At 53.3% G+C, this 19,081-nt stretch overlaps 2 protein-coding genes across 2 annotated transcripts in view; one reads left to right on the top strand and one right to left on the bottom strand.

The window, feature by feature from the left end:
* LOC116637680 overlaps nucleotides 1-13,234 on the bottom strand; it is a 33,908-nt gene extending 20,674 nt beyond the window's left edge. The window contains exons 1-3 of the mRNA XM_032413213.1: nucleotides 13,053-13,234; nucleotides 12,131-12,247; nucleotides 11,633-11,993 (exon numbers count right to left, since the gene is read on the bottom strand). Of these exons, the coding sequence (XP_032269104.1) occupies nucleotides 11,633-11,993; nucleotides 12,131-12,247; nucleotides 13,053-13,234 (660 nt within the window). The remainder of the gene's footprint in view (nucleotides 1-11,632; nucleotides 11,994-12,130; nucleotides 12,248-13,052) is intronic.
* MLPH (melanophilin) overlaps nucleotides 12,098-19,081 on the top strand; it is a 40,635-nt gene continuing 33,651 nt past the window's right edge. The window contains exons 1-2 of the mRNA XM_032407810.1: nucleotides 12,098-12,261; nucleotides 18,776-18,906. Coding sequence (XP_032263701.1) covers nucleotides 18,797-18,906 — 110 coding nt within the window. The 5' untranslated portion in view covers nucleotides 12,098-12,261; nucleotides 18,776-18,796. The remainder of the gene's footprint in view (nucleotides 12,262-18,775; nucleotides 18,907-19,081) is intronic.

The raw sequence follows: 19,081 nt of genomic DNA, 5'->3' as shown, positions 1-19,081 counted from the left end.
CTCGTTCGCTCAGCACCAGGACCTCATCCAAGCTGCACGGGGCCCTCGTCCACACTCCACAGCACTCTGCTGAAGGCTAACCCCTGCCCCTGAGCTCAAACACCAGAGCGCGGGAATGTGTCCCAGTGTTAAATGTGGGGAAGCTGAGGCTGCAAGGGGCAGGTGCCAGGTGGCCCTAGCAGGATGACTGCCCTGGCCCTGCCTGCCCCTTTAGGGCAGGAGGTCGGCTATTAAGTGTCCTGGGGTCCACTGGCTGGAGGCCTCTGTCACTCCCTCTCAGTGCAGAGGCGGTCATGGCGGGAAATGGCCCAGTGGCGGGCTTGGGACTGTGCCTCTGCTGTCCCTAAGGCTTTGCCTCACAGGGCTCCCTGTGTCCCTTCCCACGCTGCCATCCAGGGCAGGACAGCTGGAGGGAGCAGCCACGAGTCCTAGCGCTGTCGAGGATTGGCCCTGGAGGATGCTCCGAGCTCCACCCGTTGCTGTGTCTCCAGCCCCAACAAAGGTGGACACATGGTCAGAATGCAGGAAGGAGGGCAGAAAGGAGAGGAAGGGAGGGAGGACGCCCTGATGTGATGAGCACTGTCCTGAGGGTTTTTACACAAACCTTTAAAATCCTAGAAAACAAGCATAATAAAGACAAAGAAAATATTAGCCACTGATGTTTATTGGGCCAGATGCCAGGAAGGTAGGGTATGTGTGTCCCTGGTCCCCCTCGTTCTTATTGTGCATCTCAGACAAGTGCTCTCCCCACCATTCAGTCCTCTGGGAAATGAGGACAGCCCTGGTACCCTCCTCGTGGGTGGTGCGGGGAGGACCTGTGACCACGCGGGTAAATCCTGGAGGACAGCACCGGGGCTAAGGGAATGGTCGCCAGCATCCTAGCGTAATAGTTGACAATCCACTCCTAGAAAACCTTCCAAGATCACACAGCTAGTGGTGACATCCTGGCCTCCTGATTCTGACTCTCCGTGTTTTATAAGCCAATGATCTGGGACCCAGATAAAAAGAAAACCCTGCTGAAGCACTTTTGTGACACTGATGTCTGAAGCCTATTTATGACAGCTTCTCTCAGTTGTCAGATAATTCCAACATCAGGTTCATCTAAGCTCTGGCATCCATGCCCTGTCTCTGCCCATGCCGGTGGTTTTCCCGGATCTTGGTATGATAGGGATTTTGTGCTGTATCCTGGACATTTGGGTTATAATGGTAACAGACGTGATCCCAACGAAATCTATTTTAGCTGATAATCACCTGCTTTGGTTGAGGCAAGGACAGCCTAGTTCTCTGAGCCCATGTCACGTCATTCAGGTGTTCTTCATTCTCCCAGGGTTGCTGGGGCTGCTACTCTGTCCCTGCTTTTATCGGCTGCAGGGGCAGAAGGCCCTGCCCTGAGCCACCTGCTTCACTGGGTGAACTGCTGCAGGAAGGGGCAGAAGCCACTGGGCCCAGGCCTCCTAATGCCACTGGATGGAGGGCAGGGAGGCACACAGCTCTGTGGCCCCTGCTGCCATGGGCAGCATCTGTGGCAGGTGGGCCCGCCGGGGGCCTGGTCGTGGAGGGGCTGGGACAGTCGCTGCTCACAGCTCAGACTGCCTGCTGGGGCCGGGTTGTCGAGCGAGGCTGGGACTGTTCACGGAGTTTCCGTTGGGTTCCCCTTTCCCAGGGTCTTGGCCGGAGAAACTGGGCTTTTTGAGGTTTTCTTTTAAGCTCTGCCTGTGGGAGGTTCTGACCGCAGGTCTTTCTGGGACCCAGATAAAAAGAAAACCCAGGGAGCATCATTCCTCCAGCCCTGAGATCTCCAGCCCCTTCCACCCTCTTCCACCCAATGCTCAGAGTCCTTTGATCATTGTCAGTTGAATAATCTCCAAGGAATTAGGTTATTTTTAGAATAGGGGAGCAGGGGAAAGAGAGTCCAGCATCTTTTTCCAGAATCAAAATCCTAAGTCCTTTATAATCGCACATTCCAACCCTGTCTCTCACCAACTCCCGCTAAGTGACCCAAAATGTATATATATAATCTAACCTAGTTCCACCAGGCTGGTTGGTCTCCTCAGAGGATGGTTCCATATAAAGGGCTCATCACCAGTCAGATAGGCAGCAAAAGATAAAGTTAGGTCAGCCTTGGGGAGAGGAAGCCGCGCAGCTGGACCACGGTGCAGACACCCAGGTGACCCGGGACAGAGGCTGACCTCCACAGGATGAGTCCCTGAGGCTGACTGCCCAGGCGTGCTTCTATGGCTCAGCGTCTCTGCTATGGTAGATGGCCTCTGGTGGGCATTAACCTGAGATACTGATTCACACACGGCCCCTGCACCCATCTTGGGTCGTGGGAGAGAGACCCATGCCTCCTTGTCTCCAATCTTCCCATCTTATTTCCTCTGGTTCCTTCTGGTCCCCTGACCAACCAGAGAGGTTTGCATCATTGCCTGGACCTGCTACAGAAGAGCATCCTCCCATGCTCTGAGCCCGACTCAAACCTGTCAGCCTTCCAACTCACTTGCTAACGAGATTAGAGCCCTATTCACAAGGGAGGCTTATGCCACCTTCAAAATCCAGAGATTCATCGAGTGCTGGTGGCTCGGTGTCTGTCACAGGGGCCACAAAGTAAATAACTTGCCTTTACCCTAGAAGGCATATCCCAGCCTACTCTAGATCGTTGGACCCCTAAAAATTTCCCCAAAGTTGCATACCCCTGAGTCTTGTAGGATTTGCTTCCAGCTTCTGATCCTCAAGTCTTTGCTGGGCAGCCAGCGTCCTTGCCACTTCTAATGTGCCAGGTCTAATCAGAGAAATATCAATATGTTGGACAGGGACGCTCAGGGTTCCTGAGGATTATATTAAGACAGATCAAAGAGTTAGGATAGCCCTGAGACAGCAGTGGGGGTGTGCTGCTTCCTTCCCACTTAAAAGCTAACTGCTCCGATCCTCTTTCCTAATGAGGGTGTGGAGGCTCCCTGATGAGCATCAGCTCAGAGCCTATATCCCATCACCTTCCAAAGGTCAAGAGTTTGCCTTCGCCCAGTACACAAGTTACTCTGGTAAGCAGCCGTAGGCCCCTTGGGGGACAGGAATGTGGAATATTTATGGTGTATATCGTAGTGACCCTGTAAGGTCTGTCCTCCAGGGGACTGGCTTCTCCTTTAGTCAGTGGGCTCTGGGTCTGAAAACTAGTTTAGATCTGGACACTGGGGGGGGGGGGGGGGGTTGGGATTTTTCACTGCAGCATCTGCTATCAGCCTTCTGTTCACCAGTTCCTGAATTCTTCTGCATATACCAATCAAGCAATGTCCTGGTTGGATGCTCGTCTTTTGAGTCCCATGGAACACCATGGTCTATTAGCCAGCCCCACTGATACCAATGGGCCAATAGGCCATGGCCGCTTTTCCGGACTTGCTGCCATTATGGCAACTTTGCCCACCTTGCCTCTGATAGCTGAGCACCTCCACCTAAACTCTATTTGACGATCCCAACATCCCCTTTGACACTAGGGCGTGAAGTTCCACAGCATAAGCTACGGTCAACATAACAGCATTGAGATACAGATGCACTCCTCATAGTTGTGTTCCTTGCTACCTTGATGAGGGGAGCGTCCTCTGGGCCCTCCCAGGGAACACAGTCAAGTGGTAGAGCCTTCAGCCTCACATGATAAGTCCACTGGCACATCCCTACTTCCCGACTGTCCGCTCTTTCTCAACACTAACGAGGCAACCACAGAACCCTCACCTCGCTTACACGGGCCCAAGCTTTGCAGAGCCACTTCGGCGGTGTATTTGGGTAACTCCCAAGTATGCTTGCCAGGAGGTCAGATCCTAGGACATGGCTAAGCTCTCCCACATCAGTAAACTCAATTCATTATCTTCAAGGTCCGCGCCCACACATTTCCCCTGTTGCTCGGCGACATGTACAAGCCAGGACCTGCGCTCACGTCCATGAAGACGCCATTTATGCCCAGAGCAGGAATTTTATTTTCCCACTTGGGCTTTGCTGAGACCCAGCCCTAGTCACTGGTCTAAAGGAAAGAAGGATAGGTGGGGTCAGGTCTTGAGAACAAGCATCCTATTGCAGACAGCTAGCTCAAGGGACGTGTCCACACAGTATCCAGGCACCAGCACTGAGGGGGAAAAGGGGAGAGCCACTTCTTCATGCCAGAGTGTTCTGGAGAATCTGGGTGTTCAAGCTCAGACTCATCCACCCGGATGTCCCCATCCCAGGTCACAGGATGCCACCACTGCCCTACCAAGGCCCTGGCTACAGCACAGAAAACCTATCCAGGGTTTTCCCTTTGTAGCTCTGACGCACATTTGCCAGATGTCAATATGAGATGACCGGTTAAACTTGAATTACAGAAAAACAATGAATATTTTAGTAAAAGTAAGTATGCCTCATGAAATACTTAGAACACACTTATACTTGAAAAAAAACTGTTCACAGTTAACCTACAATTAAAATTCAATGAGGCAGCCCATATTTTATCTGGAAAACCTACACTGGCATCCTCAACGATTAAATGCTGGGTCTGATGATCAGCACAGTCTGCCCTAAGGTGTCAAGAGATAGGGATCTCTTTAAACATCGCCTGGAGGACTTGTGGCCGCCACAGCACGCCCTGGGAGACACCTGCCCCTGCCATTCTAGTTCCCAAGTGTGCATTAGGTTGTTATTACAGTTTTTAAATGACTTTAGATACCTGAAAATTCTAATCAGTGTCTCCAGAACCCCAAAATACATTTATGAAACTACTTTCAAAACTGGTGAGCTATCTCACGCTCCTGGGCCGGGGGGATCTGGGCCAGCTTGGAAGGTTAACTTGGGAGGGGTGGAGGACAGGAGGGAAGGACAGAAGCAGGTGGACATCAAGTTTCCACCCTGGACCGAAGGCCTATCTGTGCTCCCCAAAACAAGCGTGCCTTGGGGAGCAGGAGCTGTGGGAGAGGGGGCTGAGCATTTGAACTGGGTTTGGGGAGCAGGTGGCTAGTTAACATGAAGACTGGGGTGAGTATGGGGATAGGGGAAGGGCAGGGCAAGGGTCAGCGGGCGCAGGGTGGACCGCAGGGTGGAGAGGGGACGGGGGGAGGCGCGGCTGGAGTCTTGCTCCTGGTGCTGGGTTGGTTTCCTGTTGACACTGACCTCCGAGCCCTGGCCGGCATCAGGATGTCCTGAGAGGGTCCGGGTGGTAGCAGCCCAAGTGAGCGAGCGCGTGACAGGTTTCCTTAGCAGCACTGCAAACGTTCAGGAACATTCGGACCGGAGCGGAACGTGAAATGTGAAGTGCAGCTTACGCTGTCGAAACTGAAGCGAGGTCACTGTGCGAGGCGTGGACGTGAAGAAGGGGTGGGGAGGGTCGTTACCGGGTGCCTGGTGTAACCGCGGTGACATGGGAGCAGGGGTGACGACCGCGGTCCGCGCTCCGGGGCCAGCCGCTGCTCAGCCCTGCGCTGGCTGGTGGCCCCCACGGGGCCTGTGGCTCGGAGCTTCTGGGTCTGCCCCTCCCAGGCTCCTGCCTCTGGCTGAGCCCCCGATGGGCGAGGCCCCTCCTGCCGTGCTGGGCGCTGCGGGGGCCGTGGCTCAGAGACACCCTCGCCTGGGCTGAGACCTGATGGCCCCGCTCTACCCCCGCTAGCCCCGCGGCCTCGGGCGGGTGTCTCCACTTCCTCACCACAGCCCCGGTGACGCCGTGTGGGCCAGGCGCCCAACACAAGCGCTGCTGACACCATCAGGCACCCACAGTGCCCGCTCAGCACCCAGTAGGTCTTCAGTGAGGACCCGCTCTCCTCCCTTCACAGCGGGGCCTGCTGAGAGTAGAGCCTAAAACCTTATGGCCTGCATTCTTTCCCTTCGGCTCACACCACTTCTGCTCGATTCCCGAATCCTCGGGAGTAAAAGCCCCTAATTAAGCGAATGGAGGGAAAGGCAAGTGCTCATTGGCCCCTGCCTCACATGATCTGAAGCTTCCAGAACCCTGGAAGTGCTTTGACGGTCTTCGAGTCACGGGCTTCATTCCTCAGGAGATTTCGCTCTCTTCTGGCTTGGGCTTCTCTGGCTGATTAGAGCCTCTTCTCAGCGATATCAAAATTGAATTCCTTATGTGTTCAGATGAGGAAAAGCACGTTGCCAAAATGAATTTGCAGACCCTGTGTTTCCGAGCACTTGAGCCCAGGGTAGTAACAGGCAAAGGAAGTTCGGTCAGGCTTTGAGTAGAAGGAAACCGTCTCTTGCTCTCAAGCACGTTCTTCCTGGGGAGGGAAAGCCAGGATGACCTCAGACCAACTCAAGAGAGGAGGAGTCTGAGCTGAGTCGGGGGCCAAGGTCTCACAACACAGTAAGGGCCGGTGGGTGGCAGGAGCAAGAGGAAAAGGATGGCAGAAGCTTCGGGCCTCGGTGAGGGCAATGAGCCCTGTATGGGCCTCTTCCCAGCAGACCCATTTCCCTAGGAGGGTGTCAGGAGCACTGGGTGCTGGGGGCAGAGCTGTTTGGAAAATGACCATCAGTCAAAGTTAAAATCAAGGGCATCATCATTTGCAATGACATGGATGGAGCTAAAGAGTGTTATGCTAAGTAAAATAAGTCAATCAGAGAAAGACAAATACCATATGATTTCATTCATATATGGAATTTAAGAAACAAAACAAATCAGCAAAGGGGAAAAAAAAAAGAGGGAGAGACAAACCAAGAAACAGACTCTTAACTCTAGAGAACGCACTGATCGTTACCAGAGGGGAGGGGGGAACCAGGTGATGGGGATGAAGGAGTGCACCTGTTGTGATGAGCTCCAGGTGCTATATGGAAGTGCTGAATCCCTATATTGTACACCCAAAACTAATATTACACTGCAGGTTAACTAACTGGAATTTAAATTAAAACTCCTTTAAAAAATCAAGGGCAGGGGCGCCTGGGTGGCTCAGTCGGTTAAGCATCTGCCTTCGGCTCAGGTCATGATCCCAGGATCCTGGGATCGAGCCCCGCATCAGGCTCCCTGCTCACCAGGGGAGTCCGCTTCTCCCTCTCCCTCTGCCCCTCCCCACCCCCACCCACTCATGCTCGCTCGCTCTCAATAAATAAATAAAATCTTTTAAAAATAAAAATTTTAAAAATAAATAAAAAATCAAGGGCATCATCAAAACACATGATTAAGATTATCAAACAGTGTTTATTCAACAAATAGTTATCAAAGGCCTACTATGTACCAAGCACCGTGTAAGGCAGCAGGCACACCAGAGTTCATGAACGTCACAGTCCTAGCACCCCCAGAGCTTAGAGCAGGGGAGCAAAGATGTGAACCAGGTCACCACATACATGGCAGGTAAATTATGGGAGTGGTTCTGCAGGAACGTGCAGGGAATAACAGAGTCCGATGGTGGGGAGGGCTGGATGCTCAGAAAATGCTTTTCTAAGGGAGGACTGTTGAACTAAGAACGAAAAAGGGAGGAGGACCAGAGCAGGGGAAAGGAGAGGGCGCCATCTGAGGAGGCTAGAGCTCAGGTAGCAAGGGTGTGGGTGGGGGGATGGCTGGGAGACAGCAGACAGGTGCTTTCCAGTGGTCCTGACCTCACGAGAAACACAGCTCAGGGTCAGTGTGTGTCCCCCAAGGTGTGGGGGACAGTCATAGGGCCCCATGCCCTGAAGAGATGGCTGAAGCAGGGTCAGGTGACACCTCCTCAAAGGCCCTATGATTCCCTGCCCAGTCCCACAACCACAGAACCAGAAGAATGCTTCCAAAAATGGGATTTTCCCCAACTTTCCAGATTCATAAAAGAAAAAAAACGTCATTCAATATCTGATGTAAACATATTTTCTTGTAACGTACAGGTAGTTTGCTGGACATGGCTGGGGTTTGGGGCAGTATTTTGCATGTATTCAATTTCCTGTATGTTCACCTCAAAAAAATCCAGATGCCCCTGTTAGCCCAATGCCAAACTGGCCCAGAGGAATCAAAACAGGGGAGAATGAGGGATGGATTTTAACAGCCGCCTGCAGTGACCTAGAGGACTCAGGAGGGGACTGTGGGGCAGGGACAGCAGGCCTTTCAGCACAAATCCTGGGCTCAGCCATCCCGTGGAGACTGAGGACACTCCCTGGTGGGCCAGGGACCTCCTTTCCCCTGGGGTCCCCGGCTATGAGCAGAGATCAGGCTAAGTCCAAGCCCAGCCCTCAGTGAAACTTGCCTGCACACTAGTCCTGGAGATGGGGGCCTCCCAAAAGGTGAAATTCAAGATCCTCCTCTAAAGGCCATCTTCCATGCTGAGCTTCCTGCTGGAATGACCAAGACAATGATCCTTCCCTCCTTGTCCTCTCTGCCCCTAAATCCCAGCAAAGGCAGGGTCTCCAGACAGCCACCATGAAGACAAGGAGATGGGGAGGAGCCCTCTACTGCCCTCTGGTGTCCACCCATCAACCAGATTTCGGGCAAGTCCATGATGGCTTAGTGAGAAGCTTATGGCTAGAGAGGCAAGCTTACCCTGGTACACCACCTCTTCTCTGGGTATCAGTTTCATCATCGGTAAGAGACAGAAAACACTAATTCAAAAAGATATATCCACCCCTAAGCTTACTGCAGCATTATTAACAATAGCCAAGATATGGAAGCAACAGTGTCCCTCAATAGATGGATATGAATGAAAAAGATGTGGTATACACATACAATGAACTATTACTCATCCATAAAAAAGAATGAGAACTTGCTATTTGTGACAACATGGGTGGACCTAGAGAGTATTATGCTAAGTGAAATATGTCAGATAGAGAAAGACAAACACCATATGATTTCAACTATATGTAGACTCTAAAAAACAAAACAAATGAGGGGCGCCTGGGTGGCTCAGTCATTAAGCGTCTGCCTTTGGCTCAGGTCATGATCCCGGGGTCCCAGGATCAGGCCCCGCATCGGGCTCCCTGCTCAGCGGGAAGCCTGCTTCTCCCTCTCCCACTCCGCCCCTGCTTATGTTCCCTCTCTCACTGTCACTCTCTCTGTGTCAAATAAATAAAATCTTTTTTAAAAAAAAATGAAAAAACAAAACAGAAAGAAACTCATAAATACAGAGAACAAACTGGTTGATGCCAGAGAGGAGGGGACAGGGAGATGGGCAAACAGGTGAAGGCGATGAAGAGGTACAAACTTCCAGTTATAAAATAAATAAGTCATGGGGATGAAGAGTACAGCATGGGGAATATAACAGTATTATAGCAATGTTGTATGGGGACAGATGATAACTATACTTATTCTGGTGAGTGGAGCATAATGTATAGAATTGTCGCATCACTAGGTTGTACGCCTGAAACTGATATAACATTGTATGTTAACTGCTCTTCAATCACTCAATCAAGAGACAGGATTGAGCCACAGTGTTGAGAAAGACAACACCAGCCCCTAAGCAAGTGAACAAGGAAGGATAGTCACAGGGGCGGGGGCAAACTGTCAGGGAGCCAGAGGGTACCACCAAGGGGTCACTGGGAGCCCCAAGAAGCTGGGGAGCAGATGGGGTGGGCAGAATCCCAAAGGTGAGGACCAGGCAAGGCAGGAATGTCAGGGGGAGAAGAAGCAAGCACACGCCGAGATCCTGGCCAGGAGCCATCAAGTACCACTGCTAACCTCTCCCTCCTCTCTTCCCTGTCCCCTCCAGTTTCCCCTAAATAGCTAATGTAGGAAATCAGGATATTCTAAACTGGATCCATTGCAATAAAGGATATTATTGAGATGACTGGCAAAATTTGAAAGGGTTCTCTTGATTAGAGACAGCAACGTATCACGATTTTGATGGTTAGACTATAGTTTTGTAGAAAATTGCCCTTGTTTGTGTAAAATACACACTAAAGAAAAATCATGTCAGCAGCTTACAAATGGAGGGGAGGATATCTTTGTGTAATACTTGCAAATTTCTGTAATTTTGAGATTGTTTCAACAATTAAAAATGTTTTAATTCTAGAATTTCCTCGTAAAAATTGCATAATCTTTGACTCAGCAATTCAATTTTAGCATTTTATTCCATAAATATATTGATATAAGTATATATATACAATGATAGGTATGTTCGTACAATAAAATTTTTGTATCACATATGTCAAGAAACTAAGTATTGTCCATAATATCAATGACAGAAATTTTTAAAATAGCAAAAACATCAAAAGGTAACTGTCCATCCATAGAAAACTGTAAAATAATTATGATAAACTCATGCAATGGATACTCTGCAACCATTAAAAAGAATGAATTGGGTCTATACTAATAGCAGTTAGCATTTAGCAAATACCACACAGCAGGTTTCATCCAAGAGCTTTATGTATATGGATTCAGAACAATCTAGGATGTAGATTCTATTGCTATCCCCACCATGTACAGGGAGAAGTGAGCCCCGGGGGGAGAGGGGGAGGTAACATGCCCAGGGTTAACACAGCTAGATGGTAATACACCCAGCTGGGAGCCCAGCTCTTGCAGCTGGATCCACAGTCCATGTACTTATCCACACCCACAATAATTCCGGAACAACGCCCAAGACACCATTAGCAATGATTGCCTTTGGGGAGAGGGGTTGGGAGCAGGAACAAGAGCGAATTTGACTTTTCATTTTATACTGTCAATATTCTTTACCATATATCTTTATCATGTATCACTTTTGTACATTTTTTAAAACCCACTCATTTAAGTAAATAAACACTAAAGTATAAAACAAAAAAACAAAAAAAAAAAAACCTCCACTCTGCCCTTAAGGAACTTACAGTCCTGATGCCAACTTTTAACAGGTTCCTTGATTTTACAAGCAATAGTAAAATATATGGTAAGAAAATGAAAAACATAGGAATGGGCTCATATGGGCTGTGGAAACTCCGCTTTAAGTTGCAACTGTTTACACACACACACACACACACACACACACAGTTGAAGATGTCTGGTGAGAGTTCCTATCCTAACGCAGCCCAAGGGCCTGAACACCCAAATTCACTTGCAGTGCTTCCTGGGCAGGCCAGGTAAACACTAACTGCAGTAGCATTTTGTGGCTTTTGAAGACTCCTTACATATTATCTAATGTGACATCACAATGATCCTAATAAGGCTTAATTTCCTCGTCTGTAGTAGGTGTTCACCTAACAGCATCGATTGTGTATTTATTAATCGTCCTATCCCCATTTCGTAGCTATGGAAACTGAGTTGCAAAGGCAGTTCCCGCGGCGGGAGGCGGTGTACTTTCCGTTCCATTATTTTTGATAAGCGAGAGGGAGGCGGGGAGAGCGCTCTGAGACGCCCAACTCCGGAAAAGAGAGGGGAGGCGGTGGTCCCCTAACTGTCCCTGGGAATTCCGAAGCACGGGCGGCTGGGGCTGGTGGCGGCGCTCGGGGCCGTCTGGGTTTGAAGCGCCCCTGAGCGCCGAGTCCGGGCGGGGAGGGTGCGGGGAGCTCGGAGGAGGGTCGCCCCGACCGCGTGCTCCGATGCCGCCCCGTCTGGTCCGCGCGCCCCGTGTGCTGAGTCCGCCGAGAGCCGCGGCAGCGCGACCCGCAGGACGGTCCTCGGTAGGCAAGGCCTCGGTGCCCGCCCCGCGCGGGGTCCTGGCGCTGTGGGCTTCCCGGCCCGGCCGCGACCCGACGCCGGGCAGGATGGAGGGCTGCCAGAGGCACGGGGCCCGCGCGACGAAGTCCCACTTACCGGATGGCATTCCCACTGATGAGCCGGCGGCTTTGGGGAAAGCTCTTTCCGAGCCTCGGTTTCCCCGTCGGTAAAGCCGGAGTGAACTGCGTCCCCCCGCAGAGCTGGGTAGGAGTAACAACAAGGCCGGCGCGCTCCCGGGGCGCGTTCAGGCCCGGGGTCCCCTGGCGCTGAGGGCGGGGCCGGCAGCCGCGGCACCCCGACGAAGTCGCCGCGGCTCCCGGGTGTGGGCTCAAGCCTCCCCTCCCCGCCGCCACCCTTCTCCCGGAGGCTGGCTTGGGGCGCGGACTCTGGTGCGCTCCCGGCACCCGCACCCCGCGCCCCAGCGCCCTCCGTGCGGCACCCGGACACGCTCCCGGAGCTGGGCGGGACGGGCAGGGGCGGGGCTCGGCCCACGTGACCCGGGCGGCTGCACCCGGACCTGGCCCGCGCCCCGCCTGGCCCCCCTGCGCCCCACCTGGCCCCGTGCGCCCCGCGCCCCGCCTGGCCTGCACCGACCGTCCTGCCTCGCCCCAGTGCGCCCGGACCCGACGCCCTGCCTGGTCGCCTTCCTTTCCCTTCCCGCGCAGGACCAGAGAGAGCAGCCCCGGGGGCAGCACCAGGGCCTGCCCGCCCCTAGAAAGGAGCCGGTGAGTGTGCAGTCGGAAGGGGGAATGGCGAGGCCACTGTGGCGCCCTGGACTGGGGACCCAGGCAGAGGGAGGGTCCGTGGTGATGTGTGCAGCTCCACCCGGGTGAAAATGCCCCCGGCGGCTCCCAGGCCTTGGGCCAGGCTGTTGAGGAGGGCGCTCGCTTTCCACCAACCCAGGCCTCAGGGATACCCTGATCAGAGCCTGGGTTCTCAGGGAGCCCATTTTGGGCAAAACAGTGGTTTCACTCAGAGCCTACAGCGGGTCCGAGTGCAGACAGGGCTGAGGCTTCGGTCACCCCAGGAGTCTCAAGGCTGGACTCCCAGGGCCCCAAGGCCTTCTATGAGTCTCCCACCTCCACTGCGGTGCCACTTGGAGGGGACAGAGCCCCGATGATGTTTTGCCACGGGAGGAGGGTCCTGACCTTCGTCGGGGTTTCCCAAAGCCCCAGCTTTATTAGAATCATCTTTTGTTTACATACAGCACTCCCTCCTTCCGCCTCCCCCCACCCACCTAGTTCTAGAGATGTGGGACGGGTTGGTGGGTGATGGGCATGGCAGTGGACACGGGTCCCAGGTCCTGGCCTGAGCTAAACCTCCCTTATAAATCCCCTCAAGTTTCTGAGGCTTAGAAACCTGTTTCCTACTAACAACCCAATATTGAAAATTTCATTTTCAGTCAGGTTGGGGCTTTCACATTTTCTTTTTTTGTGTGGTGTGTTTTTTAAAATCTTATTTACGTATTTCTTTCTGAGAGGTTGGAGTGGTAATGGGGGAGGTGAGCCCCACTAGCCCATCATGTGCCGAGGCCCGCAGAAAGGGCGAGGGCTTGCAGGCCGTCGGTAGCTGGCCGATGACACTGCCGTTCCGACCCAGCTCCTTCACCTCTTTGCTGGACATCCCTGCCTCCGCCTCATTGTTGGGCCGCTCTGCGGACCCTAGCAAGGCTACAGCTTTCCCGGGCAAGAGCCCCATCCCCTCCCAAATCTCCAGGACCTCCCCCACATCCAAAAAATGGGCACAGTGGTAGGTGCTCTGGAGGGTTGACCTCCAGAGGACAATTCTAGGAACACGGAGGAGAAGTCAGTGGGTCTTATTGATTAAGGCATTAGAGACTGAAACATGAAAACCAGCTGAGTGGGTCTGGTGGGGGGCTTGGGGTGGTAAAGAGATTTCAGAGCCCTGAAGGCTAACGGGAAAGGTGACTTCGGTGCCCTTGGATGACAATGTGGTGCCTGCTCCTGTGTGTGCCCGCTCACGTGGTTGGGTCAGCCTTCTGGGGCTGACTGTCTTGTTTGTTTGAGAAGCAACCTCTGGAGGAAGAGCCCCTCCACCCCATCCTGTAGGCTCCCCTTTTTAACACCCCGGCATCGTGCAGGGCTGGAGAGGGCTAGAGAGCTCACAAAGCCCAACCCTGTCTGGGACACAGATGGGAAAGCTGAGACCCAGAGAGGCGGGGAAGCTGTCCTAGGTCACAGGGCCAGCTGGTGCCTGAACCGGGATGGGACGCCAGCTCCTGAGTCTTGGCCCTGTCCTCATCCTGCAGCCTCACCCCAGGACCCGCTCTTGCTGTGGACACGGGGGCTGAGGCCTTAGCTGCACATGCAGAAACTATGTGCGTGTATAGATGAGCATCACCAGCGACCGCCCAGAGACCTGCGAGAGCAGAGAGAATGGGCGGGGGGGCGGGGGCAAGCTACAGAGTGCCCACCCACTTGCCTACCCGCTGCGGTTGCTGCTAGAGCAGCAAGGGTACCTGGAGCACCGCGAGCAGGGGTCCGGGGAAGCTTCTGGGTGGAAACGCTCTCATTTTGCCGCTGACAAGGGCTGGGGCTTTGGTTGCTCCTAATGAGCAGCAAGCCTTGGCCACAGAATAGCCACACCGGCCAGCGTGGAGGGTGGTGTTCGAGAAACAGCCGCCAGGGTTAATACAGAGCACCCCCCAGGTGGCACATCCGCCTTGCCCCAGGAACGTGCCCGCACCTCTATCAGCAAGAGCACCTATCAGCCTCGACTCTGAGTCAGAGAGCATTCCTGCCTCCTTTGTGAGTTGGGCATTTCATGAGAAACTTTGACTTGCTTCCCAGTTTTATTTGCTCAGGCGGGTGACCACTCGTAATCACCATTGTTCCAGGGCTCAGAGGGCAGCTGACCCAAGAGGTTGGTCGAGCCAAGTGTCATGTAGGAGGAGCCTCCGCCCACACTTCCTTGAACTTGGCCAAACTATGAACTCAGTTTTTTTTTGTTTTTTTTTTTAAGATTTTGTTTATTTATTTGACAGAGAGAGAGAGAGAGACACAGCGAGAGAGGGAACACAAGCAGGGGGAGTGGGAGAGGGAGAAGCAGGCTTCCCGCTGAGCAGGGAGCCCGATGTGGGGCTCGATCCCAGGACCCCAGGATCATGACCTGAGCTGAAGGCAGACGCTTAACGACTGAGCCACCCAGGCGCCCCTGAACTCAGTTCTTTAACAGATAAACACAACACACCATCGAAATTCAGTGGTCTGCATCTGGGATATCCATTTTATAAAACCCGTTCCACTGTCTTTGCAACTTGTTAATCTCCATGTCATCCTTGCTTTTCTCCATTACAGCTATGAAACACTCAGGGAGGGCTAACCGTCTCAGAGATTAAAAATGTGATTAAATCTGAGCAGTGGAACGGGCGAAATTGAAAGCATTTCACGCAGGAACCTCATGACTTGGAGCCTGGTGGAGACAGCCCTCCCCCACACACACGCCCTGGGAGGTTCCCCCAGGCGGGGGCAGGGACAGAAGCATGCTCCCCCTTGACTGTCGAGGGTGGAGGGGTTCCAGGGGCGAATCAGGGTCCCGGGGAGCAAACACAGTGTGTAGTGATGGGAGACGGATAATTGGCTGAAGGGCTGTCTGCTCCATGAGCCCACGTGGGTCACACTCGCGGCCGTACCTGGCAGACGGGCCCCCATCAGCATACCAGCCCAAGGCAAGCCAGAGGGGTGCCAGAAAAGCCTCCCCAAGATGCCAGTGACTTTTGGTCAAGTCAAAAGTATTCTCCATTCAATTTAAGGTTACTTTCCAAAGATAGTTTTCAAAAAGCACTAAAAGCGTCTGCATGTCCTTAATTCACTAAGTGGGAAGATTCAGTCACAGTAGATAAAGACCCGGGTCTTGGGCAATTGTCTCTCAACCCCTGGCTGTGCTGGGAACCTCGCTCCCCCCCCCCGACCCCGCAGCATGGCACAGCCTCCTACAGGCCACTCTGAACTTTGGAATCCCTCTTCCTTCCCTCCTCTCCCTCTACCCCCGAAGTTGGGTCGGAGCTAAACATAAACACTAGAGTAAATTTTCAGGTGACGTTGAACTGCTTGGTTTGGCTGTGTCGGATGCCTCTTTTTCACCATCTAGATCATGTCGGTTCTGGCTTTATTAAACAGAGCATAGCGAACATAGGTTCACTTTCCGTAATAACTCAGCGTCATGATCAGAACTTCCAAGAGGGAGCTAAGCCACGGAGCCACAGTTTCTGTAGAAGCAAGTGGGGCTGCCTGCCGCCCTCGGCCTGCTGGTCTCCCCTGTTCACATCTCAGCCTATTTCTGAGGGGCTCACCCCCTCCTGGCAGGCACCCGCTCACCAGAGGTGCCCAGACCCTCCAGGTCCAGCATGCATCTGGTCCCCGGGGCCTTGGTGGTCTTTGCTGTCCGAGCTGGGAAACCAAGAAGCCCTCCTTATGAGCAAGAAGCTTCCAAGAGAAGGAACAGTCTGGAAGGGGGCCCCGGGGCGGAGGGGAGACACACACATGTCCTCAGCCTCGGGAGGCAGTTCTGACGGCTAGCAGCCTTCCCATCCATCGCTTACCAGCCTCTAGGCTCTCATGGTAAAGAGTATACTAGTTTCCTTTTGTTTGGCTTCTCTCCCGCCCACCCCTCACCATCTAAGATTCTTAAAGGAAGCCTGGAATTGTGTCTCTTTGGAGAGGAGACGGCGCTAACTAGTCAGCTGATGCTCACAGATCTTTCATCTGCTCTGAAAAGAGAACTTTAATGAATGTGCTTCTTAGGATACAATCTTTTTTTCAAAAATGGTTTAAGAAAAATGAATAAACCCCAGTCATCCATCAAAAAAGAACTTTTTCTTCCAATTTTTTAAAAACCAGAAATCATGTATTCTAGGAGAAGGGCAACAGTGAATTTGGTTTTAACACTTTCTTGTCCAAAATCTAAATTCAGCTGTCAATGAAAATAGTTTGAATGACTCTGGCACGTCAAGGCAACTTCGGAATGCATCGTTCACGGTCAGCATCGTGCTTGAAGGGGGAAATACTGAGGGTTTGGTGCAAAAAATATTAAGAAATTATTTTTCACTGATTTAAGGCAGAAGTCAGGGAATACTTTCGTCGAGGGCCACGGGAACTCTGAGGAAGTTTTCATTGTAGATGGTATGTGGATGCTGCCCTGAAAAGGTCACTTGTCGTAATTGACCCCTTGTGAAACAAATCAGAGTCCATCCCCAGCACAGAGCAAGTTTTGTTGATGTCTCTGTGACGAACGCTTGAATGGTCAGCAGAACTGGAAGAGAGTTGCTCCCCAGAACTCAGAAGCCAACTCAGGTCTTTCGTGGGCTTGAAGAATTCCCGGGGAGTGCAGACAGATGGGACCCCTGCTCTGACGTTCCTGAGAAACGGATTTCAGTCCTCCGTGAAGACTTGTCGAAGGCACACAGCAGTTCTCAAACTCTGTTGTCCACGGCACAACGGTCACCCAAACCGCATCTTCCCCTGAGCCTCGGTGCCCAGAGGAGAGCTGGCGTGGGTGTGGCCGCCTCGCCCTCGGGCCGAGGGGCTCCCGTGTGCAGCTCGTAGGGGACCAGAGCCCTGGGAGCGCGGAACAGTACCAGCTGTGTACTGGGAAAGCACAAAGTCTCTGTCCCTCCTGGAGCTTGACAGGGACGGATGCGGCCACAGCAGTCACACCAGAAGGGGCAAAGAAATGTTCAAAGGACGGGCATGGTGGGGTGGAGGGGTGAGCAGGGTGGTCCCCTCTGGGCAGCACCCCCGGCCCCATGCGCTCGAATCCCCGGGCGAAGTCCTCCCTCGTGTGGTGATGCCTCAGTGTTGTACCCAGAGTAACGGCAGCCTCGGCATCTGTGAGTCCCGTGTACCTGCTCTGTGGGAAGAGCCAGCGGGAGGGCCGGTCCGTCCTCATCCTCTGCTCAGCCAAGCCCTTCTCTGTCCCTGTCCTGCTTCACTAGAGCTTTGCTGCTCACAGGGGTCCCGGGACCAGCAACATCGGCCTACTCCAGTGTGAACATGACCCCCTGGGAATCTCGTTGAAATACGAATTCTGAATCAGGAGGTCTGGGGCAGGGCCTGAGAATCTGCATTTCTAGCAAGCTCCCAGGAAACGCTGCTGGTCCAAGGGGCACACTTGTTTTGTTTTGTTTTTAAGATTTTATTTATTTGAGAGAGAGAGAGAGAGCACAAGCAGGGGGAGCAGTAGAGGGAGAGGGAGAAGCAGGCCATGCGCTGAGCAGGGATCCAGACACAGGGCTCGATCCCAGGACCCCAGGATCATGACCTGAGCTGAAGGCAGACGCTTCACCAACTGAGCCACCCGGGCAAACCAAATAGCATGCAAGGTTCTAAGGTTCTGCTTATCTTGGCTTTTGGCATTTGGATTTTCCTTCCTCTGTCCTTTTAACATGGACTGGGATCCGGTTTAATGTCTACAAATAGGGCATAAAATCACCTGAAGTCTGCCTTCCTGGCCAGCAGGTTACCTAGAAACAGGGCGTCACACAATGCCGCCGTGTTAAGCAGCTGAATGAAGTCAGGATCTTGGAGGAGAGTGAGGCCCGGGCGTCGGGGCGACCGATGGGCGCCCAGGCTTCAGCGCTCCCACAGCCGGCCTCCCTTGGGTAAACCGAGCTCCCGCTGACCGTGCTGCCCACGGGCTTGGTAGCCACCCCCTCATCTGCCGGCACTTCGGCCCCACCGTGGGAAGAATGCGCACACCCCCCTCGCCCCCCACAGACATAGTGACCTCACAGACGTCACACTGGGGCCACCGCTCAGCAGGCCAGGGTGTGTACCCACAACTCCACAGCTTGACCGGGAATCTGGGCAGAAGTTGCCTCTTTTCGGCGGTGTTGCTTCCACCAGGGGTTCTAAGGCAAAAAGCCCATGGATGGAGCACATCTCCAGCATTTCCCCAGCATTTCTGGGGTTCCCGCTGCAGAGCACGACCCTGGGACGGGGGAAAGCAGCGCGCCCCTCGACACTGACATCACCAGCGTTCTCTCACGGTGGAGGGACAGCGGCCCCGTGGCTCAGTGTGTGAGTCCCAGGGGTGCAGGAATTCCACATATAAACCTGACACATTTCAGCTACACAAATCTGCCTGTTTTAGTAAAGCCTTCCGCCCAGGTCCAGACAGACGGCCCAGGATCTCGGTGCATTCTGTTTTGCCTCTTACTTTATGGCTTAGGCGCTGTCCACAAGCTTACGGGGTGACCACCGGTGATCCTGTCTTTTCCAGGTGTGATCCTGACACGCAGAGATGGGGAGAAAACTGGATCTGTCCAGGCTCACGGACGAAGAGGCCAAGCACGTCTGGGAAGTGGTTCAGCGGGACTTTGATCTGAGAAGGAAGGAAGAGGAAAGACTGGAGTAAGTGTGGGGGGCCGAGCCCGCCCCTCCGGTGTCCTCCGCAGGGGCCTCGCGGGGCGCCCAGGGCGGGCAGACAACGGGAAGCATGGGTGCAGGACACCGGATGGGAAGCCGGCTGCTGGGAAACGTCCCGCTTTCTGGGCTCGGCTTCCTCCTAATTAAAATGAGGGGACCT

The sequence above is a fragment of the Phoca vitulina genome, unplaced genomic scaffold, assembly GCF_004348235.1.
Source record: "Phoca vitulina isolate PV1807 unplaced genomic scaffold, GSC_HSeal_1.0 scaffold1, whole genome shotgun sequence".
In the NCBI taxonomy this organism is placed as follows: Eukaryota; Metazoa; Chordata; class Mammalia; order Carnivora; family Phocidae; genus Phoca; species Phoca vitulina.
The sequence above is the reverse complement of the archived record's forward strand: the minus strand, read 5'-3'. Positions and strand labels throughout refer to the sequence as shown.